The 27,516-nt window shown below is 44.3% G+C and overlaps 1 protein-coding gene across 2 annotated transcripts in view; it reads right to left on the bottom strand.

Moving 5' to 3' along the window:
- The window catches only part of ERN1 (endoplasmic reticulum to nucleus signaling 1), a 104,054-nt gene extending 85,316 nt beyond the window's left edge, over positions 1–18,738 (bottom strand). The window contains exon 1 of one of the 2 annotated variants that reach the window (XM_064495669.1): positions 18,502–18,738. In XM_064495669.1, the coding sequence (XP_064351739.1) occupies positions 18,502–18,555 (54 nt within the window). In that variant the 5' untranslated portion in view covers positions 18,556–18,738. The remainder of the gene's footprint in view (positions 1–18,501) is intronic. The other variant, XM_064495668.1, reaches the window with a different exon arrangement.
- Positions 18,739–27,516: the final 8,778 nt, after the last annotated feature.

Here is a 27,516-nt window from a genome sequence, read left to right as displayed (position 1 = left end):
GTCCTAGTAATCTGAGAATACAATAACCTGGCTAGTAACAAAATGGCATTTTTCTTTTAGGAGGATCACATCGATTTCCAGGATTTGCTGAGAGGCTGGGTTTTTTTGTTTTTAAACTAATTTTTCCTCAGTGTTCATTGGATTACTGTTATATTGCATAATCCTAACTTTAGTTTTATTTATTTAAGGTTAAGAAAACCATTCCTCCAAACTAAAAATACATACTTGTGTAACTCTAGCAAGGATATTAGCATGTTTCCAATAGAATATTCTTACACAATATAGTGTGTACCTTAATTCCTGGAACCTACAACCAGCCACCAACAACCAGTCTGCCTTGTGCAGTGCAGGGCTCCCTGCCAGGGCTCAAACCCACCAGACAGCTTGCCACAGAGGTAAAGCGATGGTGAAGCAACTTTTGGTTGACATGAATATATACATTACAGGATTACAGGTCAGACTCAAAACAGGTACGCAAGTGAGGGAAGGATTACATAAGAAAGATTTTCAAGGTATTTTGTTTTACTACTTAGGACATATGAAATGTTGAGAATGATTACAACTGCATGTCATCAAACGTAGAATAATAAATTGCAGATGGAGTAAAATGTGCTAAGGAATCAGAGCTTATAATGATTAACCTTAGCAATAATGCTCAGAGGTGAGAAGGGCATTCTCTGCCGGGGGATGTACCAAAGCCAGAGGACCTTAAAGGGGAGAGAAAATAAGACTGCACACGTGCCTGTGTGGATGGGGTGAGGGAGGTGGTTTCTGATGCGTAAGAGCAGAGGTGAGGGCTAGTGGCAAATAGACTGGATTCTTCTGCTGGCTAGAATGAGCTGAAAGCCACAGGATGGGTGAGTTGATTTTAAGAGCTATGGGTAAGACACTTTCTGGTATGCCATGATGACGGATACCAGTCCTATAGGGCTTCTCACCAAAAACAAACAAACAAAAAAAACAAAAAAAACCCAGTCAACCTGCACAGTAATATGTCAGTTCAGCTGTATAGTATTACGTAACATAATCCCTTGGTAGGTAATAAACGATATTCAAAAAAAGGGACATCTACGTCTACAATTCTATTTGCAGCCATATTATCTACTTTAGTCCATAAACTCCAACAAAGCCTGGCTATTTGCAATTCTGGTTGCTTTCAAAAACTACCAAGCAGAGCGCTGTCATTCTAATGCCATTTGGTCACACGGTAGAAGACTGTGCCCAATGACGGCCAAAAAAACCATCAAGAATTCAATAAAGCAGCAGAAGATTGAAATCCGTGCCCAGTAAATGCCAGCACACATCCGTTACATAATGTCTCTTGTTGAAAAACAAAGCCCACGTGAGTGTAACAGCCTCACACTCATCAGGAGGGCAGGCTACACCACCCCTCCCAAAGGCCTTCCTTTGAAGGTATCTCAGGTAAAGGCCTGGTTAGACAAATACAACAAAGACTCTCATTCTACTGAAACCTTGCTCCCCATCTCCCATCTCATTTACACACCTGATCCGACAGTAAAGTACTCAGCTCCAAATACGGAGACTTCTATACGGCCATCTGTACAGTGACACAGGAAGCCCACTGCATTTGTCCCAACTCAACAGACTACAGATTAAGAACAGAATTAAAACACTGGTGATACTGAGAGACTTTTTATTGTGTCTATGTTTTAACGATTTCGGTCTATTACAGAATCACGCCAAATTCGGTTATGCTTTGTTTACCTGTGTGTAGGTCAGCAATAATCCATCAACCATAGTTCCTTCCAACCAGCCTATCAGCTGCTACATTTCCTGATATTAGGTCAATAAAGGTAACCGTGACATTTGCTTTGGATAGGAGTCAGGTGTCTGGCTGGGATGCAGTGAAGGGCAAGGCCTAACTGAACAGAACTGTGTGGTTTCCAAACTAAGCCACAAAGAGTGTTAAACTAGTATTTGTGGCAATTCTTGTGTGTGGTGTAATTCACCACCTCTCAAGACAGTTAACGATTCAGGGTTTAGGCTACTCCTTTAAAGGATCGGATAAAAGGTTCCTCATAGGCCCACTTTATTCCTGAGTGCAAAGGTTAGCTAATTTCACAACAGGTAAATACATACTTCCCCCAAACTGGTTCTGGAGCCCCGGGCTAAATTAGCATCTAAGTTCAAGCAGCTGGCAGTTCAACTTGTCTTCATGGTCCCTCTGCCGTCAATTTATCCTGACACCAGGAAAGGAGGAAGCACATTGAGGCATGAAACATTCTACGGGAAACCCTTTACCACACTCTGGTCAAGGAACCAAGCCCTTGTTCTTAGGGTGGCATCAAATCCCTCAGGTCCCCAAACATTTTATAAATATTAAAACCCAAACCCAAGGTTTCACTATCATTTAGTGGCTGAGATTTAGAATGCAGGTATTGCCACCATTACTTTGTTGTCATCTCTACAGGGAAACAGCAGCAATTCAGGTCTTGAAAAACAGAGAAATCTATTAGGCTCACTCACCTTAACAGAGCAGCATCATAAACAAATTAATAAAGGTTTTAGACTGTAAATTCATAAGGGGACTAGCAGCCGTATAAAAAGCCAGATTTGATCCATTTGAGTATGTACATTCATCCGCAGTTAAACCTATTATTAGGAAGCCCTCATACAAAAACCCCAAGGGAAAAAAAAAGACTCAATTAGATACCAGATTTTTCAGTCCTGGTAATAGCAACTAATCTGAAATGTCAATTGAGTTCTTCATACTTGTTGAGAGATTTCTTTTGGGGACGGGGGGGACCGGAAGGGGTCAAGCAGAAAGTGGATAAATGCTCTAGTTAAATAAAAATTACCTACAAACAACTGTATGTGTGACATAATTGCCACCTCTGCTTGCCAGATGTTGCCAACCTTTACGATAGAAGTCAAACACGATGAAATACGCCTCAAGTTGAGATACCTGGCCAGACTGACTCCCCCTCGCCCAATCCCCATTGTCTGAAGCACATTCAGGGATTACCCACTTCCCTGCTGGCCTGTCCGCCAGGCCACCTTCCCCTCTCCAATTAGCTGGAGAGTCCCTGATGACCAAATGGCTCCATACAGCACAGATCAGTCGGCAGGGACTGTTTATGGCTTCTGGGATACGTAACTTCAGAATTTAAGAGATGGAAAGAAGTGAAGAAGATCACCTTCTCCAAACCTCTCATTTCTCAGGAGAGGAAGTCAAGGCCCAGAGAGGTGAGGTCAGTTGCCCAACGCACCACAGACAGTTAACACAGGACCGGAACCAAGGTCTCCGCCTCCCCTTCTGTTCCTCCGCCCACCACCCCACACTGTAATTCCACTACTGTAAATCACGGTTCTCTGGGAAACAGAAGCTTCAATTACTTGAGGCCCAGGGCTCCTTGAGTCCTGCCAAGGCAGATGGAGATCAGCACACTGCTCTGATACGGGGGTAGGATCTTTTGGATGAGACCAAAATGTAATTTGTAGATTCTACATAGACAACCAATATACCAAAAGGCACTGCAAATTATACGGGGTGGAATCTTTAAAATAATGTCTGGGACAAAAATTCTGACATCCCACTGTAGATCCAAGGGGGTGGGAATAACACCACAAAAAGTCAAAGGTCACAGTCTCAGCCATCAGTACATTTATCCAGCCCAGTTCTAATGGTTTTAAATAAAGTGCTCTTTGATGATGAGGAAGATGATGATATGCAGTAGCCATGGCCGATTCCTTTGATGAAACGAGTCACTCTCTTAATGCCGGTGCCAAGGAAACGCACGTTACTGATGAGCGCAGGACAACTCCTCTGAGCAGCGAGGACCATTTTATTGACATACATACACCGATGAGCCTCACGCAGTCAGCCGTGACTGCTTCGCTTAGCAGGGATAAGGTGCTCCCCCCACCCCAAAAAAGAAGGAAACACAGGTCTGAATGTTGACTTTTTCATGTGAAAGAAAATCTTATGCCACCAGATTTCCATAATCTCAGCATGGGTTTCTATTTTCTGGGCTCCTCTGAGAGGCCGATGTAAACATCTCGGTGCAGTTCTCTCATATTCGGACAGAGATGGGAAAGCGTAAGGAACTAAAGGGCAGGCTGCGTTGGCACAACCATACCTACAGAGCTGTGGTGTGGAAACTGAGGACTTAGGAATAAAAAGCAAAGCAAGAGGACTGGCCACAATCGAACAGTATTGCTTTCTCCAGCTTGTCAATGACAGGCAGGAAACAGACGCAGGGAAGAACTGTGAGCAGGGAGATACCAAGCCTTTGGGTTCAAGGAAGAAGCCCTTCCAGACACCGAGGAGGACAGAACTCCCTCCTGAGAAAGGAAAAACAGCTGTGTGGGGCCAGGAGCGGAGAGGGGACGTGCTTTTACAGGAACATGCCCTGCTGCCAACGGGCTCCCTTCTCCCAGGGCTCCCTCTCCCTGAAGTCGCCATCCCGGTCAGGCTTCTGCCTCATCTGGAGGTCATCCAACCTTACTGCCAATTTCTCCAGGTCAGAGGAGTGGCTTACGTGGGCATCTGAACTGTGGGGCAAGGTGCCCAAGCCTCCAAATTGGTTTTTTCTTTTGAAAGCTGAGGAACGGCAACATCCCTTTAAATGCTCAGAAAGCAAAATACATATTAAGAATCTCAAAGACAAGAGTTACATAAATATTAAGGAAGATCACTTTACTAAAGAAGTTGGCGCGAGCCAAAGATACCATCGAAAGGTAAACAAAACTCAAAAACCTGATTATCCACTCTGTCTCAACCCTCAATTGCTCCCCATCTCTTACCCTCACAGGCAGATGGCAATCGCACAAGAGCTGGTGCTGACAATCTAGAATAATTAAGAAAAGGTTAAAATATGTTTGGTTTGTGGTATTTAAGAAGGAAGAGAGTATAACTGCCGAAGTTTTCACCCATCGGCACTGCGTTATAAGTTCTAGGGCTGTACCTGAATTATCTGCAGACTCGCTTATGTAGTAGCCCTCGTTGTGTGATGATGCTGAACAATTCAACATATATTTGTTATCTGTTTGCTTCACTGTAGTGCCTGGGTGGTATGAGGTGGCTGACTCTGGAGCCAGACCACCCGGGATGGTCACCCCCTAGTGCTTTGGTTTTCTCATCTCTGAAATGGGGGGTAACACCGACTTCAGAGGATTGCACAGAGATTTAAATGAGTGTCCAGCTCTGAGTGTACGGTGAGCACCATTTGGGCGTCAGTTCTTATGATGAAGATTAATCAAGAACTGTGTAAGACACTAGGATTGCATCACAACAGTGATCTGACCCCTGCCCCCGTGGAGCTTATAGTCTAAGGGACCATGCTAGTAAAACTATCACACAAACAGAACAGCAAACTGCAGTACGTGCCGGGAAGGAGACGTACAGGGAACCGCGCGCGCGTTAACAGGACCCGATCAGGCCCAGGGTTGGGGGCGGGCAGCACCGTGTCACAGGTTCTTCTGAAGGAGCAGCAGCTGAGTTAAGGTCTACAGGAAGTGGGGAGGGAAGGGGAGAATTTCCTGGGCAGAGGGAACAACAGCCTGTGCAAAGGCACTGAGACTGAAGAGAATTTGCTGGGACTGAGGACCTCTCGGGCCAGGGCTGCTGAGAGAAAGCAGAGGAGGGCACTGGGAAAGCAGGCAGAAGGCCAAGTGTGCACCCGAACAGAGTGGGCCACAAAAATCAGAACTGTCTTTCCATGTCTTGTTAGCTCTGCAGCCTACAAAAAGAGCAGGAGGACATGGTGTTCACACTGGGGCAAAGCAGATCTGGAGGGAAAGACAGACTCCTCTCAGGTGAGGCGTCAGATGTGCCCAACACAATCAGGGCTCACACCTGAGGTGAGTTTTCTCTGGTGTGTTAATTTATACAAACGTGTGACGAATGTTGCTGAGCTGGTTTACAGCTGAACAGGAGCCTGACATCCCAAAATTTCATGGGAGAGTTTCATAAATGAGGCTGTTCCTGTGACAAAATGTGGCCTACAGGACAGCCTCCAACACCAGGTCTCTTGCTTTCTGAGACCCCTCATCTGGGTGCCACCCCCCTATTTTTACTCCCTGGGGTGCTCCCTCCCTGCAGTACCTGCAGCCAGTTTCAAGGCTACTTTTGCTCCAGGAGGCAGAAATCCGGGGGGCAGTAACGTTACAGGACAAGGTAAGTCATGGTCTCATGTTACTCAGCAGGTTGGCAAGGATACAAAGGATTTATCAATCTCTCCCAGGCACTCCCTGCCTCGCGCCTCTTCCTGATGGCTGACTTTTCTACATCCAATTTACTTGCTAGTTTGCTTATTTCAACCCCACCCGCTCGCTGGACTCTATTTTATCCCACAGATACACAGAAAGAAGGACCGGTTTTGTACAAGGCACTGGAGCCCCAAGTCCAGTAAGACTCCCTCCTTCGAGGAGTTTACCATCTAGCAGAGAAATAGTTCAATGCAAGGATGGAGACGGCCGGTTCCACCCCTGTGCCTGCGGGAAGCTGACCTGGCCACATGCCCCAGCCCTGCCCAGAGTAATTCCCTAAGACTCTGAGCCCACACATCCCCGCTCAGGCATTCTGCTCATTCCGTGGCCTCTCCTGTGTTCCTGTTGACTCCAAAGCCTGTTAATTATCCTTAAAACTCCAAGTTAAAAAAACCCAAAGTTCCTGAGGTATCCCCATGAGACTGACACATGCTCAATAGACGTTTTTTGGGCAAATGAAGCTAGAAGAAGATGAGCTGGGCACAGGGATATGTGTTCTGTACGGGCTCTGGGTAAGTCATTACATTTCTCTGGGCATCAGTTTCCGATTCCATAAAGCAAGAAAACTGGGTTAGATGTGACTTTTAGCTCAGAAGAGTGATGATCTATGGTTTACCCGGCCCTCATCTCTCACCACCCTTTACTGTAGGCTCCTCTGGCCCCAGCCAATCAAAACATGCCCAAGACTCATATAAGAATTTGATAGTTTAGAAGTCTTGATGCCTTTGAACACAGTCATTCCCAATCGTGGTCTTTCAACATCCCAGTGTCTCCACTTACCTTGAAATATTGCAACACTGGAAATTAGTAATAATTTGATTCATTTCAGTGTTCGGAGTGGGGAAAAGAAACACCACAGAAATCGACTACTGTTATGCGGGAGGAGGTGGGTGACTCCCAAGCACACATACTTGATGTAGACTCTTAAAACCAACCACCTCCTAAACTGAAAGGGAGATCTCTATTCTCTTCCAAACCACAAATCAGATAAGTGAGTGAACTTTACCCTGGCACCGAAAGCCCCAGAGACTTCCAAGTACTGAATCATCAGATAAAGATGACTGACTTAGGGTTGGTTTTAGAAGCAACTGTGGTTTGGTCCCCAGTTCTAGTACCAAAACTAGAGATAAACTTGTCCTTAATCTCTGTGTGTAAAGGAAACTGTTTTCTTCTTTGCAAAACTAGAACACAGCAAGTGGAAAATGAACCCTAACAGAACGATTGGATAAGGTCACTGGATTGTTCAGAGGGAGGTGGTACCTTCGAGGTCAGATTCCCTGAACCTGGTTTTACACCTTTCTTGTAGTATTTCAGTTTATCTGGAGATCTTATAAATACTTCCACAGCAAAAAAAAAAAAACAAACAAGAACAAAAAACTAATTTTGTTTGTAAAAAAAAAAAAGGTATATATACTATATCAACCATATATATCGATATACACCACGTGTATTTGGGAGCAGAACCATCACAAAAATCAAAGAATTGCTGGCTCTGTCCCCTGAGACATGGGGGTTACCCTGACAGAATTTTAAACTTTCTCTTGTTATGTTATTGTTAAAAATCAACAACAATTATACTCAAAACCTCCTATTTGCCCAGGATTTTCAAACAAACATGAGTAGTTAGCACCAGCCCTTCTGAAGATAAGCTGAGAAACAAACTAGAGGACAAACCTGTATGGTAACCCCGACACCAAGCCTTGAGCTCTGGGAGGGCTCGCGTCTAGAGCACACAGCCGGCAGGGAAGGCTCCACGCTCGGGCTGGGCCCTGCGGGACAGGTGAGCCCTACCTGGTGAGACGACAGCCCACTGCTGCAGTACCTTCCAGGCCCCCGTCTCCCTTGCTCTGCTCCACGTCTTCCTTCTTTCCACAGAATCTTATCACCTTCTCACATTCTATATATTTATGTATTTATCATGCTCTTGTTTCTTGTCTGTCTCCGCGAAGTAGGTGTAAGTTTCATGAGGGCAGGAGTCTTTATTTTGTTCATTAATGTGTCCCAGGCACCTCAAACAGTGCCTCAAACACCTCAAACATATAACACGTACTCAATAAAATTGGTGGATGAATGAATGGCTGAACAGCTGGAATCCACTACATTCAGGAGCTGGGAAGCTGGGAGGCTCAAGGCAGAGCAGCCCTCCCATCTTCCATGACCCGGGTAAGAGGGAACATGAAACGGTACAGCTGGGTGACTCATCCCCTCAACCTAAATGGTTTTCCTAACTTGAAGACATTTAGAAATAAGCCCACTTAAGAGATTTCTAGTTCCATGGCCTTGTTGTACAAATGAAGAAACAGAGGCAAATAACTCATTTGTCCAAAGTCTCCCAGGGAGCTAGTACCCAACCCCTGCTCTCTCAGCTCCCACTCCCTGAAAGAATACATTTTCATGTGTGGGTCAAAACATGTATGAAAACAAAAGACCGTGCCTATAAACTGCATTTTGAAACAACTAAAATGACAGACTGCGCCAGTCCACCGACTTGAGAAGCACAGCTGCCACTCGGGATTTCCTTTCCGCGTGAAGCTGGGTCGGGAAACGCAGCTCTGGGCCCGAAGCTGACCCGACTGTTAGGTCTGAGGCTGTCTCCCAATTCTACTGACGTTTGTCAACATGGTTCCAGCAGAGCTTAGATTTAGTTCAGCTCAGTCCATGCAAGTTTTAGAAGTGAGTTTCTTCTTGTTTCTGAACCAGCTGTTAGGATTCTTTGAGTAACAACGAAGGTTGGTGCAGGGGCTGAGACAGGTGACCGGCCATCTCCTGCCGTGGCGCCTTTCAACTGTGCACCTGCTGTAAAAACCCTTCAGGCTGCAGGGCTGATAAATACCCAGACATCCAGCTCTCACCCAGAAAGGGGAAAGAGAGCATCACCAGCTGTACCCTCTCACGACTTGCTTCCAACATACACATTCTTACCCCGTCCCTTTTTGTTTATATGCTTCATTCCTAGTACTTTAACTCTCGAACTTACTCTTTCCACAAATTTCTTCCATACCCAGTCCCTCTGGCTACTTCACTCTGGCTACAGGTTCTTTTCAGACTTGGAGGATGTTTTACCTGCCAGGTAATTGAAGCAACCTAGAAAACAATATTGTTTTGATTCCTTAGGCCTCTTAATACAGACAGAAGGCAAAAAGAAGTAAGTAAGCGTAAGTGGAATTTTAAATACTTCTAAACATCTTAGAATTCAATAACTAAGTTTATTTCAGCTGAAGGCCAGTTATCAGTTTAAGCTGATTTTTTAAAAAGCAATTTCAGTAGTTAGTACTCCAAGAACAAATATCCATCTGTCTTTTAAAATTGGACAGTATAGTGTATTAGAAAACACGCAATGCTTGCTTCTCTATTTTTAGTTCTGTTGCTAACTAGCAAAATGTATTAATCCCTAACTTCTCTATAAAATGAGCCCAAAGCTGGCTTCGGTCTGGTCCAGGGCTCTGTGACATCACAGGGCACAGGGGGACACACTGGCTCTGTCCAGGATGAAGGGACAGATATCATTTTTTTTTAATTAATTTATTTTTATGGGGCAGGTAATTAGGTTTACTTATTTATTTAAGAGGAGGTACTGGGGATTGAACCCAGGGCCTTGTGGATGCAAAGCATACACTCTACCACTCTGAGCTACACCTTCCCCACCGGAGGGGACAGAAATTATTGATGGCCTCAACCTGGCTACACATTAGAGTCATCTGGGCTTTAATAAAAATAATTTTTTTTAAGAGAAAGAATGCTGGCCTCCAGAGATTCTGATTTCATTCATCTGGGGTGGGGTCTTGGCATAGTTTTTAAAGAGGACTCCAGGTGACTCCAGGTGACTCATTCAGCCAGGCTGGAGGAGCGCTGCCTCAAATAACACACTCCTGGCTGCAGCTGTGGCCCCTGTACAGGTGTTTCTCTCACTCCTAGAGTTTCCTGAGGAGTCATGGATCATTTGCTTTAAGAGAAAAGAGATCAGAGCTAGTTTGGTCCACAAACTCCTCTAACCCAACTGGAGATCAATGACAGCGTCAGGTTCTAGGGATCTGACAGCACTGTTTGTTCAGAAAACGTATGAAAAAATCCGGTTTCCATGACAAACACTTCCGCAGCCTAGACAAACAATTATTCCCTCATCTGAAATAGAGGGGGAATATCATCCACCGGGGGAAGCAGTGGTTTTGAATTATAATTATAAAATTTGTCTACTAACTAGGGAAATCATGTTTAATACATACGTAAGAGGACAACCCTGGATCAAGGTTTATTTTTTAATGGCGAAACATGCTCGTGAGAAATGAAACTGACTTGGAATAATCACAGACTACTTAATCTTCTGGGGTTTGGCGATGGGAAAATTAATCTCATGACTGACAAGGGGAGCCCATCAAGAGAGCACCATACACTAGGGGTCATGTCCACCCAAGCAAGTATCCAGGAAGCCCCTCTCATTCTGTAGAAAGAAATGCTATCGATGAGATCCCATTAAAGAATACAGATTACAGCTAAAGCAACATCTTCCTCCCCCTAGCCAAAACTCCACAACCCACCTGCCTGAGGATGAAAGACAGCTCCTTATTTTATGGGTTTTCAAGAGCCCCAAAGAGAAATCCAATCAGTACTTGCTTCATGCCCCTCGCTGTGCTAAGTGCCCTGCAGGATGCAAAGGTAAGAAAGACTCGGTCCCTGCCAGCAAGAGAAGAGCGCCAACTCAACGCGGGGCACCTTCCCAGCCCCCTCCTCTCTCCCTCACTGCCCTCTCCTGAGACCCACCTGAGCTAACCTATGTCCTTCCACTGCGGTCCAAGGGCCAAGGCCACTCTCCTTCCTGGAGTCATACACCTACTTTCTGGTGCCAGAACTTTGTGGCAGGTGTGGGCCTCTCTGCAAAGGCAAACATCACAGACCCAGCGTGATGACTAGAGAGTTCTGCCTTTTCAGGATCCCCTGCTGAAGGCTGTGCTGCAGTATGGAAGAGCAACTTTGGTTAAAGGCGTCTAAGACATGAACTTTCAGTTTTGCTATTTCAGAAACATTTCAGGGCAAGATCTGACTGAAAAACATGCACCTGCTTGGGTATTATTAGACCTCAAGCAAAGAAATGTGCTTAAACTGTGAATTCGGTGTAAGAGCCTCTGAACCTGCCCTCTCCCCATGGTCGCTGGATTTGGCTCCAGCATTGGAAATGGTCAATGTCCCTGATGGAGATTCTCAGGGGAAGGCAGCCTTTCCATCTCAAAGCTGCATCTTTCGCCGACTGAAACAAAGGGAAAGAGGCTGCGACTCTTCTGGGAGGAACGAGAGCATTTTCCGAGTACTTTCTGAAGCTTACAGGAACATCTACCTTCTCCTCTTCCTGGTCCTTCTCCAGGTGCCATCTCCCACTGCATCATGGTGTGGCCACTCCTCAGGTGTCACTGGGGTAGCAGGACTTACTTGTTCTAACACACATACAGAACATAGCACTGAGGGAGCTGCTCCTTCAGGGAAGCAGGAGAATCAGATTCAAGGTTCAGTTCCACCACCGGCACATGACCTTGGACAGGTCACCAGCCCTCTCTGGCCTCAGCTTCCTTGTCTGTCTGCTCCAGGAACACAGCAGAGCAGTGACAGTTCAACTTGGGAGGGCAAGGTGATGCCTGAGCGAGGGTAGTATGTGCCCCCAAATACCACTCCCAAAGGTTCTAATGTGCTCCCACTGTTACTGATGGATGTACACCCTATTCTTTATGTGGGGTCAGGTGGGGAAAATATTAAGACTCAATGGACTAGACCAGCAAGATCGCTTCAAGGAGTCTAACGTACTGTGATGGGAAGCTATACATTTACCCAGATGAGCTCCCACTGTCCACAATGTTACTGGAATTTTTTTGGAAATCCCCTTCAAAGAATATAGTTTTGAATCCTCTACGTGATAGAAAGTCTTTTACTGGTTTTTAGACACAACCGAAAATCCAAGTGTTCTCGATAAATTGTGTAATCAAGCTGAGTAATAACAGTTTAGATCAAAACTTCAGTGTGGACCATATCAAAGTTATATTCAAGCAAGAACTGGAAGAAATTGGGAAATGTTTTAAGTTGTTGTAAGGATAATCGGCTTAAAAATAAATATTTGCTTTTTCAGAGTTCCTTTTTTTGTTTTTTAAAATTTATTTTATTATTATTTATTTTTAATGGAAGTACTGGGGATGGAATCCAGGACCTTGTGCATGCTAAGCACGGGATCTAACATTGAGCTATACCCTGCCCCCGTTTTTTCATTTTAAAGTTGAATTATTAAATGAAGTACTGAGAAGTTAAAAAAAAAAAAAGGACTGATTTGTTTGACATGAACATTGACCCTGAAGGGGTGATTGTTTTGAAAGAAACAGCATTCCTTTGGATAAATAAGTTCAGGTACGTTTGCAGGAAAAACAAAACAAAACACCACCAAACATTTCACTTTATTGTCAAGCGGTACTTTAATTTTCCTAGGAAAAGCAGCTGTATGGACCAGATGAACGTTTTAAGAACTGCGGCCTCCAAAAGGGACAACCAATGCGTCAACTTTTGATTTACAAACAGTCTTGAGGTAAAATTTTAAACAGCCTCACAACCAATATCGAAAGAATCTTGTCTGTAGTGGGTGGCCTACCCTCAAAACCAAACTCACAGAATTATCCCGAGGTATTTCAGGGTGCTCACGGGGGCCACATCTGCTAGAAAGCTGATCTGAAACCACTGCAGGCCAGAGGACCCTGCAAACAAGTTATTAACAAATCAGAATAAAACATTCTCCCAGTAACTGCTAGGTACATAAGGTGTCATAAGGATACTGTTCTGGTTTTTCAGGTCTTCTAAATATAAGCAAAATAAAACCTAAACATTCCATTTTCACTTGAATTAAAATCCACCCTGCTAAAATACTTACTGTAAAATGGCTATCATGAAACCAATTTAAGGTTAGTTTTGTGCTTTTTAAAACATTTAGTATTGCTTGGGTGCTCTAAAAGAGCACATATGACCAGGAAATTCCAGTTCTAGGAATTTATCCCAAGGAAATAATTAAGCAATTAAGATAGTTCAAGAGTTTAGCAATAAGGTTTAACATAACTGTTTATAGTAATGAAAATTAAAAACAGCCTAAAAATATCTAAATGGTCGAGTGGTCAAGATATGGTATGCCCATTCAGAGAAATATTACACAGCCAGTGGGAATAATGTTGTAGAATTAAATTTATTAGCACAAAAAGATCTATAATGTATTCCAGTTTGGGGAAGAAAAACATCTATGCAAATATGTGCACATAAAAAAACATCTGGAAGGATTATTTCTAGATATTAGTAGATCAGCCATCAGGGAAATGCAAATCAAAACCATAAGGAGTTAGCACTTCACAGCCAGTAGGACAACAACTATAATCAAAAAGACAGACAGTATCAAGTGCTGGTGAGGATGTAGAGAAACTGGAACCTTCTATACTGCAGGTGGGATGTGAAATAGTGCAGCTGCTTTGGAGAACAGTTCCTCAAAATGTTAGACCACATGACCCAGAAACCCCACTCCTCGGTATATACTCAAGAAAAATGAAAATACACAGCCATTCAAAAATTTGTGCCCAAATATTCACAGCAGCGTTATTCATATAAAAGCCAAAAAGGGGAAACAACACAAATGTCCATCAGATAAAGAATGGATAAACAAAATGGGGCACATCCATATAATGGAATATTATTCATCAATAAAAAGGAACAAAGCATTGACACATGCTACAACACGGATGAACCTTGAAAGCATTATGCTAAGTGAAAGAAGCCAGACACAAAGAGATCACACGTAATACGCTTCCATTTATACGAAATGTCCAGAATAGACAAATCTCTAGAGAGAGAGAATTTCGATCAGTGGTTACCGGAACTGGGAGGTTTTTGGGAAATGGGGAATGACAGCTAATGGATACAGAGTTTCTTTCAGTGATGATGAAAATATCATAAAACTGATTGTGGGGATGGTTATATAATTCTGTGAATATACTAAAAACCACTGAATTGTACATTTTAAGTGGGTGAATTGTATGATATGCGAATTATATGTCAATAAAGCTGTTAAAATGTTAAAGGGAGTGGGAAGGGATAAATTGTGAATTTGAAACTTGCAGATACTAACTACTATACATAAAATAGATAAACAAGTTTATACTGTATAGCACAGGAAATCATATTCAGTATCTTGTAGTAACCTATAATGAAAAAGAATATGAAAAGGAATATATATGTATGTACATGTATAACTGAACTATTATGCTGTACACCAGAAACTGACACAACATTGTAAACTGACTATACGTCAATTAAAGAAAGTGTTAATAGAGGTAATGTTTGGGTAACATAAGTATAGGTTTATTGTGGGTGCTTTTTTTTTAATTTAGACTATGCTGTCTAACTTCCTTACAACAAATTTTTTTATAGCTTTTCTACTTTTGAGATTTTTTTTAGATCTTCCCATGTTATCATACAGAAAGCACCAAACACATAAGATTCAAAAAAGAGAAAATCCACCTTTTCTTATAATAGTAGAAAAACTGGAAACAACGCAGGTGACCCCGGCAGGGTGATCACTAGGGTAAAGCATGGCTTATTACCATGGTCATAGGGTCATAGGTCAGTTATGACCCCAGTCCCTAATCCAGGGCTGGGCACAGAAAGCTCAAATGCCTTTTGTGTGGATGATAATTTACTAAGGTGCTACTCAAAGTGACAAACACAGTGGTGCACTCAAACATTTCCTAACAGGTTATAGGAAAGATTCTGTGGGGAAAAAAAAACTGAACAAAATTACAGAACACATGGTATGTGTAATTTTACGTGAACAAAGATCCTAAGACAATCAGAAGTGGTGCCGAGACTGTGTAAAAGTAATTTAAAAATCTTTTTTAATAATGCAAGCAAGGACTTTGGGATTATTTTTTTTAATTCTACTTTTCTCACTCTGTATCTGGTCTGTTGCATTCATTTAAGTATCTGTGAGCATGAGGCAGGGAAGTTTGAAACCAACATGAGATATAGGTAAAGATAAAGATTGAAAAACAAAAATCCCCAGCCCCTGGGAAATAGAGCCAACCAGCATGTTTATTATTCACAGACTATGATTCACTGTCCCTATTTTTTAAGCCAGCATCACACTCTAATCATATTGCTAGGTTACAGGCCCCGGGTTATGTGTGCATGATAAAAACTGAATCCATTAAAATGATACACTAGGCTTTTCTTCCCTGTATCATCTCTTTAGGGAGATTTGATCATTTTGAAACACACACAATATAGAACCTAAAGATTACTCTGGATTTCCAAACCAAAGAGGTTTCTAATGAAAATGAAACAGTTATTCAGTGATTCTTCAACCCGAAAAATGGAGTCACCGCTGGCGGCAGGCAAATAACCACATCCCCCAGGCCCGTGCAGGTGGTGCCATTCCGTCCAGACATGAAGAAACCTTTACATTGTAGCTCACTGGTTTTATATTCAGGAATATGGTCTACTGTTGAACTCTCTCAAGAATCACTCTCACACACATATTCTCCTGTGCTCTGAGAAACTATACTACTGGGGAAAGCCAAGTGGGCAGGCAAGTTAATGAAACAACACAAACCCATGTGCACAACTACAGTCTAATTTCATGACCAGCAGTCTGGAGGAGGTGAGCTTAATGAAACATTCTCCTCCTGGCTCCAGTATAAATACCTGATATTTCCTATTAGGATAATTCATGGAGGTGATAACTATCAGAATAAGTGATAAACAAGGTCATGTCTAGTTAAGACTCGTGTCTCAAGATGATCATTGCAGTGCGTGGTCTGCAGTTCTCAGTGACGTTGTCTATTCCCCTCTAAAACCAAAACAGCTGAATAAAAGCAAGTGTACGTATAACTGAAGAAAGCATCCTGCCTCACAGGCTACAGGTCTCTGCCACCCGACAGCAGTGGCACCCGAACAATGAGGACCCCAGGGCAGCAATGGTGTGACAGCAATGATGCAACACAAACCAACATCAGGCACAAGATCCGGGTCTAGCAAGGAGGGGAAAACTCACTGGCGGAAGCAGCACATTCTGGATTAACAAAACACAGTCTAAAGTGCTTAAGAACATCGATGTAACTGCATTTTGGATCCGGCAGTGTACAGTCTCAGCTCATGGATGAAGCAATGTCTGGCTCAGACACACACTGAAGAAAAATCACAATACTGCCTCCAATGCACTAGTTACTCCATCAATCAAAAAGTAATATCATTAAGAAAATAGTCTTTGCAGAGGCACAGTATAACATTTAAAAAATAATGTCTTAGAGTAAAAAAACACCTTTACGGGGTGGTAAGGAGAATTTACATTATTATCGATGATGCACCAGGTCCCTTCACAAGTGTTAGTGTGTTAGCTGTCCCCATTTCACAGATCACGAAACTGAGCCTCTAAGACTCTGAGGGCACAGCTAGCCAGTGACCAGAAACAACTCAGCTTTGTCTGATTTTACAGCCAGTAGTATGTTCTGCACATCACTGCTGCCTAGTTTAACTGCAAGCTCTGCACTGGGCCACATTTAGAATCTTAAAACAATAATTCTATGTTTAGGGATCAAAATTTTTACAGGTAGACAATTCTGGGAGTGAAAGTCTGAGCTTTTCCCTAAAAAGCAGTTAACACTAAAACATAACCTTCTGATAAGGGTCTGGACTATTATACCGTGAACTCTGAGAAGTTTGGATTTCTAAATACAGTTAGGAAATATTTACATGAACTGAAACTATAGTCCCAACAAAAGGGAAATAGTTATTTTTTGGCTCTTTAGACAAAGTTATTCAATAACCCAAAACACTAGAATCCAGTGAAAGAACAGCAAATGGAAAGCTGTGGCAAAGAAAATCATGTACACCTGGGTCCAGATGATATGAAATGATTGATTTCTGTGTCATGTATTTTGGTCATTCTCTTTATACTCTTATTTGTGAACAGACGCCAGGCAGCAGTTAACCAATCCAAGATGAAATGTTCAAGTTCAAAATTGGACCCTAGTTGTAAAGGTGGATTTTTTTTTTAAATTAGAAGGAAAACTTAACTTACATGAGTTTTATCGTGAAGTGTGTACAAATTTTCCTTTAGGAAAAAAAACCCTGAAATTGAAAAAGGTGGCCCAGTATTACTTCAGCTGCTTCCAAATTCTTGTTATCTCAAGAGCATGGACTATTATTTACCTAAAATGCATAACCTCCAAAGAGTTCATGCGGTGGTACTCAGGTACACACAAGTCAATTCTCCACCTGGCCACCTGGTACCTGATATACCATATTAAAGAGTACACAGTGGAGGTCATTAAACAGGACCTGCTCCAATGTGCCATACCCACATCCTGAACAATAGTTAAAAAAAAAAAAAAAAAAAAACCACACTCGCTAATTTAGGTTCTTCCAACCAGAAAAAAAAAGGCAAGTCTGTCCACAAAATGTCCTCCCAGTCCAAATCCACAGCCTGAGTGAAGGATTGAAATTGTTAAACAAAGGTAAACCAGGCTCTTCTCTCCAGAAAAAGATGAAAAGACATTTTGGACAACCCCACGGCGCTCTCCCGTGAGGCGATAGTGTTTCGTTTAAAGTTTTAAAGCGGCCTCACCGCTGTCCCGTATGGGGGTCTTGAAAAAGAGTCCAATTCTCACCGCTTAACCTGCCTAACGAAGTCCTGCAGCACGAAAGGAAACCCGCTGCCTCCACTGCCAAGAAACCTGCAAGGCAGGTAAGAAGAGTCAAGCTCTTGGGTGAAAATGCTTGCCCACTTCCAGTTGCATTCGTTTCCCAAAGTTACAGCATTTTGAAAAGTTTAAAAGAGGATTACAAACGCAAGACATTCCCTTCCCCTTGATTACAGGCCCTGTAGGTCCTTCCTCCTCGGCCACCGCCGGGCACAGCGGGCGCCCACCTGTGGGAAGGGTCCGGCAGGTGGGGCCGCCTCCCAAGGACCCGGGGCCTTCTGGAGACTCCCAGATGCCGCCAGAGCGACACAAAGTTGCAACATAGAGCACGCGGCCCGGGAGGCGCTGCTGGTGACAGCCGCGCTGGCCCGCGAGGCCCCTGGGTGGTGAACGCCTCGGCGGGGCCGGCCGTGGCCGCCACTCCGGCCGGTCTGGAGGCCGTCGCTCCTGCCCAGCGCCGCCTCCGGCGAGGCGCACCAGACCTCGGGCCGCTGCCGCCGCCACGCTCCCGGCTCGGACCCCAGTCCGCCCTGCGCTGTCCCCCACCCCAAGCTTCCCGGTCACTCACCCCGGGGCCGGGCAGCAGCAACGCCAGCAGCAGCAGCAGCAGCCGGGCATCCATGGCGAGGACTCGGCCCTGGCTCCGGGCCGGGCCGGCCGGCTCCAGGGGGGCGGTGCGGGCAGGCGGGCGGGCGGGCAGAAGACGGGCGGGGGCGCCGCGACGACAACGCGGCGGCTGCCAGGATTCAGCGGACGCAAAGCCGACTAGGCGGTGGCGGCACCCCCATTCCCGACCCTATAAGTGCCTGGTGCCGGCGCTTCTTCCGGTTGGGGCGGGGCTGAGGGCGGGGTCGGGCTGGGGGCGGGCCTGAGGCTGGGAGAGGCCCAAGCTTGGGGACGGAGCTGTCGTGGGAGGGGCGGGGTTGTGGGCGGTGCCAAGGGCGGTGCTGGCCTCCGACTGGCCGTGCGTCCTGCAGCCGCGGCTGCGGCGGAGGAGGACCAGGCCTCTGCGCTCCGCGCCGGAGGGCGCTCAGTGATCGAGGCGAGGATCTTGACTGAGGGCTGGGGAAAGCCAGCAACCCCTCCACGCCGGCGCATTCTCTGCCCCAAGCAGTCCCACTGACCCCGCCGAGGGACCCGCTGCGTCAGACTTGATCAGGGGCAAGACTTGGAAACTGGCGGTGCCTAGTATCCAGAGCCCCCACTTCGTCGTCCTGCCGCGGTGGAATTGTCGGCGACCCTCCACCCCACCCCACCCCCAGCGAGGGTCAACAGCTGGCAGAGGATTCCAGAAAACGCAGCGCTTCTGCTCTGCGCCCGGCTGTCTCTGAGTTCACAACCCAGGGGTCCTCCAGCTGCGCCTCAGTTAGTCCGAAGGTCCCTTTCTTCCCTTTCTTTGCCCTCAGAAATTCCCCTCCAATCATATCCAACAGCCATCAGTTCCTTTTGGAATAACCATGGCCAAGTCATTCGCCTAAAATTACAAGCCAGGAAAGAAATCATTTCAGTTGCTGGTGTCATGTGTGTTTATGTGGCATTTGTAGATGTGACCTTGTGAAGCTTGACATGTGTCACAACTCATTTTAGGGAATGGTTTTGTTGAGGACTCATACAAGGTCTATTTGAAGGTTATGGGCTATTAACCTAATTTAAGGAGCCAGGCAGCTCTTTGGTCATTCGGTCCCTTGCTGCTTTACACTGAGATGGAAGCTGGGAGAGAGGACATTGTAACAAGGGAGTAAACTAAGGTTCAGAACACAACATTTCTATATGCTAGGAGGAAAAACAAGGATAGCAATTTCTCTTAATTTTCCTGACTTGGTCACATGACAGCTTAAGATTTTTCAGTTTTGGGGGAAAGGAGTAAGCAATGATAGAGAAAACAAAGAAGTAGTAGGGGATTGACCAAATGTCTGGTCTGAGTGCATGTGAGTCAATCCTAACCCACTACAGCAGACAGAAATGCTCATAGTAAACCAAAATCCCATCAACAAGAGTTCCCCATTCCCAACCTCATATGCCTGAATCACAGTCAAGAGACTAACCCCCGCCATTGCTGGAGAATCCAACACACCAGTTTAAGAGAAGGACAAGTGTTGGCAACTGTGAAAGTGGTAGATACATTTTGAAAAGTGTTATGTACATGTCTAAATGCAAATGGAGAGGTTTGGAATTGATGATGGATGTGCTGAAACAGAAGCTCCTTCACTCCTGAGCAGTGTGGCCCAAGTGTCCAGGCAAGAGCCCACAGGTAGTGGGAGGAGCTCCAATTTGCAAGCTGACAACAAGATCTGTAAGGGCTGAGTTAAAAGAGAAGCTTGACTGGAAAATGCTGCTTTCACATCCCTTCTTTAGTGATTTTTCTCCAATAGAGTAAGTCTAGGAGGGGAACTTTCTTTGCTGGAACTCTGGCAGCCCTTCTACAATTCAAAATGTCACTGTGATCGTGTAAGCACAGCAGATGAAACACAAAGGGGAATGCTTACCTCAATCTGACTCATAAATCAACTTTAAAGATCCAATAAGGAAAAAAAATCTGTTCCAAGGACCCTGGGCCAGGTAGGGATATTTATCTTGTACTCAGACCAAATCTCCAAGCCTTAACCGCACTGTTACATGTTTTCAGAATTTCTTATGCACCAGTTAGGTAGTTCTTATGCTTAATCAGTTCACATGTCTTGTGCACTTCTCCACTTGACTTACTGATAAGCTCTGGTTTTATTTATGGCAGCATTGCCCAGAGTCTTGCTCCATAGTCAAGTACTGTTTTACACAGCTTTTTGCTTATGATGAAGCAAAAGCTGGCATCACTGATAAAACAGAGAGAACTGGAAATACTTTGTAGTGTGCCTTTTAAGTGGACCTGCCCATATATAAAACACCTGAAAATGGGGGTTAAATGACCTTTCTGGAAGTTGTATTAAATAGCATCCTCTAAACAAGGCAAAGGTCATAGTCTTGGTGTAAAGATAAGCCCTCTTTTTCCACTAAGGTTGAAATATATATGTGTATACACACACACACACACACACACACACACACACACACACACACACACACACACACACACACAAAACATACATATATATTTTTTTTTCCCCCAACAAAAACTGGAGTAGGCAGGACCTGAATATGTCAGGGATCAGGGGAGGAGGGGCGTGGTGGGAGAAAGTGAGTTAAAATCTTATTTTCACTTCTCTCTAAATCAGTGGTTCCCAAACTTGGAGAGTTTTTAAAGAACAGATTTCCAACCTTTTCATGCCCTCTTCCCTCTACTGATTCAGAATCTCCAGGGGTGAGCCCTGTGGGGTGGAGACTGTTGGTTTTCCAGTTTCCGCAGGTGATGAGGGCAGCCAAGATCCTGGAATCCAGCTCACTCACAATGTCCGGTGTTAATCCCTGTGGCCATTAATCCCCTTTATTTATTTTAGCAAATGTCGCCCTCTAGTGGAAGAGATTATGATCCAGCCTTCCAAAGTCTGTGCCTGTCTCAATTCTGTCTAAAAACCCTTCAAAATTTCATTCAAAAATGATTGTGAGCTTGGTTTGCAGATGGCTATTTAGTGAGAGGGTAGTTCCATTTGAAGGAGACTTGAAAGGAAAAGCTGGTAAAACCAGAAGGGGAGGTCATGGCTGAAAGCTCCTGTACTGTCTCAAAGGACAGTGTCTTTAACCAGTAAGTCCGTTTTGACTTCTTTTTTGTGATCTGCTGCTGCAGCGGCTGCTCCCAAACACACTTGAACTTACAGCTCATGTAGGGGGTAGTTAAGAAATAAGTAAAACGAGGAAGCAAGAGTCTCTGGTAGCAAGCTAAATGTTTATCTCCTTCACATCCTAATTTTTTAAGGGAAAAAAATTTTTAAAAGCCACTGTTGCCATGAGCACTTTGGTTCTTAGGTAAATAGAATTTTCTTCCTGTTCTCGGATGACTGGATTTGAAAAGATTGTGACACTCTCTCTGAAGAACTTCTCTTTAGCACGGAAGCCAACCTACTGCACACTTTCTTGTCCTGCAAAAACGATTGTTTCTTATCCCAGTTAAGATTTATTGGCTATTGGCTATTGTTTGGAAAAGTGCAAACGCACATTTCAAAGGCCCATCACATCATTCGCACAGCAGTTCTGTGAGCTAGGTGTTCTCAGCCCCATTTTACAGATGACACACTGAAATTTTAAAAGGTTAATAGCTAGGCAGGTAACTTATACCTCGTAAGAGGCACAACCTGGATTAGAACTCTGTCTATGTAACTTCAGAGTTTGTCAAAGCAACTACAGATGCTACAACACATTCCACCACTAGCCTGTAGTTACTCTTTCCCCTCCACCAGCATGATGACAAGGTACCACTATGTGACCTGGAAATGTAGTGAGGCAGGAGCCCAAATTGGCCTATCCCTGGAATACTGTTAACCACCATGTAGTGATAAGGGGCATTACTTCAAATAAAACGTTAAGTCTCCTTATCTCACCTGGGGGTTGGCTGTGCGAAAGAACCACCGACAAAAAGAACAGAGCAGCCGTCTGGGAGAGAAGAGTGAGTTTTCTTTCCCCTGGGGTTTCTGCTCTGGGAGGAAGTTCAGTCTGAGTTGCTGTATTTTACACCTATCTGTGCCAAGTCTATACACCACCATAACGGCACCAGCTTGTCGTAGACTCATATTATCAAAGGGCTAGCTCGGTGCCAATGTGGAAATGGCCGACCTCTCACAGTAACTCCACTTCCTCACTGGCCAGTCCCTCCTCATCCCCTGGGGTCTGGCTTATTTCCACACAGTGCTCTGGGAACTTCTCTCAAGCAGCTCATAAATGTTCTTCCTCCTGTAAAATCCCGGTGGGTTTCCTTCACTTTTGACCCCGGGCCATTCTTCAGTTCAGGTAGGTGAACAGTTCTTTTTCTCTTGAATTTCTCCTCCTTGGGTATTACCACTTTCTGGCTTTCCTCCTGTCTCTCTGCTTTCTCCCCCTTGCAGACTGGATTTCTTAAGGCTCAAGATATAAATCTTACCTGTTCTCTCTCTCCCTTCTTCCTAAGAGCTCATTCACAGACATAACCAAATTTTAGAGCAGAAAGACACTTCAGCTGAAATTTCATCAGCTTCATTTTGCCGATGACCTCCTCTCTGACCTCTACACGGATGGCTACCATTCATTCATTCATATATTCGTTCATTCTTTTAACAAGTATCATCGAGGGCTTCTGAGTGCAAAGGATTGATACCAAAGGTGGTAGGACATGTGCAGAGGGAACCAATGTACAGGGCCAACTATGAAAAGTGAAAGAAGGTGAGAATAAAGTCAGAAACAGAAGTATGGTGTTCAAGAGAGAGATGGGTCTGGCGGAAGGAAGGGAGTGGGATGGGTAGAGCAGGGAGGGCTTCATGGAAGAAGTGGTATCTGGGCTGGGCCTTTAGTCAGAGCTGACAGGGAGAAGGATATTCTAGGGAGAAAGGAAAGCACTGTGGAAGCCCCAGCAGACTCATCAGTTAGCTCGTGCTGGGCTTGTGCATGGAGGAGCAGGCGGAGATGAGGCATGCACGCAGGCAGGCAGACAGGCAGGCAGGCAGGCAGGCAGGGTGGGCCGGCGTGTGGGGGCGCTGGAGTCAGGCTGGGCTTTCTCTGGCAGGCAGCAGAGTGAGGCAGGACTGAAGTTACCTTTCAGGAGCGTTAGGGCAAAAGACAGGCACTGGAGAGACATGATGAGACTGTTAACAAGGGTGTGTTTAGGTCTTAATCGACAGCAAGAAAAGGAAGGAGGGACCAGGGCTAATACCAGAGACCTTCTTGTCAAGGCAGAATAGAAAACATCTGACCAGTACAGTTACAGAAGCAAGAAGATTCAGAAGAAGGAATTCAACAACAGGTTGTCAAATGTTTACTGTGTTCAAGGGACTGTTACCGAGCTGAACCTGGGTTCGCTGACCGCTCTGGTGCAAAGCCAATTTACTGATACGGGGTTGTGGTGAAGGAAAGCACAGTGTTACCTGCAGGGCGCCAAGCAAGGAGTATGGGTGGCTCATGCTCAAAAGACACGAACTCCTCGATGGCTGTCAGGGAAGGGTTTTTAAAGGCAACATTTGGGGAGAGGGCTGCAGGGGGCATGACTTTCTCCTGATTGGTTGGCGGTGAGGTAGGGTGAAGTTGAAGGAATCTTAATCATCCATCTGGGGTCTACCTGCCTGTGTTCTGCATGTAGTCACCATCCTCCACCTGGGTGTGGGTGGGGAGACCTTAGTTCCTGTAGAACAACTCAAAGATATGTGTCAGATTGTCATGTGTATCCCCCAAAGAGGAACCAGGACTCTGTTTTATCCCTGATTTTTTTTTTTAATTGTTTATTCTTCTTGTTTAACTGCTTTTCCTGTTTCTGCATTCTTTCACTTCCCTAATTCCTGGGACCTGCTTGGTTTCAGCTGTTATCACTGCCAGACCCCAGAGGGAGCAAGCGAGCAGGAATCAGGGCCAACCTTGTAAGAGGGGCAGTCATGCTAGGTGGCGTTGACGCTCCCCTAATGTGCACCTGCCCAGGCGAAGCCAATCATTTTAATCTACTGTGGTAGCGAGTTTCCAAAGATGGCCCCAAACAATATTTTCCCCCCGTATATGCACATGCTGCTCTTCCCATCAAAAGGGAGAGCTATTTCTCTTTCCTTTGCACTGGCCCTGTGACTGGCTTTGACCAGATATGACATTCTGAGACTTCCCAGCCCATGGTTAGGAGGCCTGGCAACTTCCATTTCCTTCCTCTTACCATACTCTCTCGTATGCTCCCTCTTGGAACCAAGCCACCTTGTTGGCAGAAGCCCAAGCCACATACAGACCACATGGAGAATGGGGTTGTTCTAATCAACAGCTCCCAGCTGCCAGCCAGCACCAGCTGCTTGCCATCTAGGTGAGCTATTTTGGATGTTCCAGCCCAGCCAAGCCCCACGGTGACCTCAGTCAACACCACATGGAACAGAAGACCCTCTTAGCTGAGACTGTAAGCAGATAGGATAGGGGGTCTCCAGAGAAAGAGAACCAGGCATCGCTTTCTTGATGTAAGAGAACTGGCCTGAGTCATTCTGTGATCTAAGCGTGGCCACGATGCTTGCCCTTGAACAAGTCTCAGTAATGAATGATTTTAAGGGAAGTGAGGGAAGGAAGGAACAAAGGAAAAGCAATAGAAAGAAACAATAGTTCAGCAATAATAGAGTCCTAGCTCCTCCTCAGGGGACATACGTAACAACCTGATCTGTGTCTTTGAGTTCGGCCCAAACTAAGGGCCCCGCCCAGGGGGGAGGGCGGTGGTTAAAGCTAAGATCCCAGACTGATTCGGTACCTAAGGAATGATGTTGATCTTTTCTGGTCATCGTGACTTCAATCAACTACAGCCCGGACTCTGTCAAACTTTACCCCAGTTCTATGCTGAGTTCTCCTCTACTCAAGCCCCTTCCCAAATATGGGTATCCCTTTGCTTAAAACTTCCCCAACTTTGCTGTTCTGGGAGACACTGCTTTGCGTACAATGCCAGGTGTTCCCCTTACTTGCTGAAGTAATAAATCCTCCCGATCTTTGGCTTGGTTTTGTCTTTTGGTTTGACACCCACCAAGAGGCAAACCCAGTTTTTGGATAATAAGTCTAGTTAACCCATAGAACTGTGAGAAATAATAAAATGGCTACTGTTTTAAACCGCTAAGTTGTGGACTGGTTTGTTACACAATAACAGTTGGCCAAAACAGCTACCCACGTGACCACCTTTACTTGACCCATGGGTAGGCTTATACCCAATCTGGCTCCAACTAGAGTCACAAAAAGAGACTCCTTTCCTTTCTACTGGCAAAGCTAGGAGGTATGAGGCCCAGGAGCTGTCTCCATTCTGTAAAGAAAGCCAATACAAAAGAAAAAGGTTGACAAGTAAAAAGAAGCACCAGTGCAGTCAAGGAGCCCTGGACAAGCTTGGGTTCTGATTCTAGTTGGCTTGAGATCAGCTTGGAAGAGGCCTGGCAACTTCCACGTCCTTCCTCTTAAAATACTTGCTCTCCTTCCCCGATTTAACCAAACCTTCCCCTATTTACTCAAGCTAGTTTGAGTTGAGTTTCCATCACTTACAGCCAATAAACCCTGATTAAAATGCTGATTCAGCATTTCTAAGAGGCCTAAATCGACAAGACATGTGACTGTACCTGGCCCATGGCCAATGATAAAGAGATTATTTTACACTCACCATAGTGCAAACATATAAAAAGTCTGGCAATATCAAGAATTGGTGAGAATGTAGGCCAATGTGGGAGTGCAAATTACAGCAACCACTTTGCGAAATAATTGGTATTATCTAGAAAGTTGGAAATGGGCCTACCCAGCAATTGTGCGTCTGTGTACATACCCCAAAGGAACTTTTGCATACACACAAAAAGGTTCAGAGCAGCTTTGTTTGAAATATTAAAAGCTAGAAGATATTGTAAACATCTAACCTAAGAGATGTATAAACTGCAGTGTAATTGTGTCCTGGGATGCTACACAGCAGTGAACCCAGTTGCATTACACACCACAACTTGAACAACACCAATATTAAGCAATACAAAGAGTAAGTCACAGAAGAATATACACAGTATATTCTATTCCTATAAAGTTCAAAGTCAGGCAAAACTAAATAACATACAAATGTGTGAAGCAAAAGTATAAAAAAAAGGAAAAACCAGACAAACTCAAAATTCAGTACAAGATTTCTCTGAGAGTGAGGGAGGGAAAAGTAATCAGAAGGGGCAAAAAGCGAGCTTCAAAGTTACTGATGATGTCATTTCTCTTAAACTAAGTGGTGAGTATATGAATATTCAATTTATTAATAATCTCCAAATCACACATATAGTTTATATGTACTCTTTGTATGCAGATATTTCAAAATCAAAATTTAAAAAGAATTAAAAAAAATTAAAGTATAGTTGATTTACACTATTGTTATTAGTTTCAAGTGTAGAGCATAGTGATTTGTTCTTTTTGACGATTATATTCCATTACAGGTTATTACAAGATATTGGGTATAGTTTTCTATGCTATACAATAAATCCTTGTTGCTTATCTATTTTATGTGTAGTAGTTTGTATCTGTTAATCCCATACTCCTAATTTGTCCCTTCCTCTTTGGTAACCATAAGTTTGTTCTCTATGTCTGTGAGTCTGTTTCTGTTTTGTATATACATTCATTTGTATAATTTTTTAGATTCCACATATAAGCCACATCATATAGTCTTTGTCTTTGATGTATTTCACTAAGTATAATATTCTTTTGGTCCATCCATGTTGCTGCAAATGGCAATATTTCATTCTTTTTTTATGGCTGTATTGTGTTTGTGTGTGTGTGTGTGTGTGTGTATACACACACACAACATCTTCTAAGCAATTTGTCTGTTGGGCACTTGGGTTAGCTGTGTCTTAGCTACTGTAAACAGTCCGTTATGAACATTGGGGTGCATGTATCTTTAAGTGAATTTTTAAAAGGCAAATACTGTCACATTAGGATAAACACTATAATCCAATCATATGCTTCATATAAAGGGTGCACTAAAAACAAAATAATATGGAAAGGTTAAAAAAATAAACGGATGCTA

This window comes from Camelus dromedarius, chromosome 16 (genome assembly GCF_036321535.1).
Source record: "Camelus dromedarius isolate mCamDro1 chromosome 16, mCamDro1.pat, whole genome shotgun sequence".
NCBI classification, from domain to species: Eukaryota; Metazoa; Chordata; class Mammalia; order Artiodactyla; family Camelidae; genus Camelus; species Camelus dromedarius.
The sequence above is the reverse complement of the archived record's forward strand: the minus strand, read 5'-3'. Positions and strand labels throughout refer to the sequence as shown.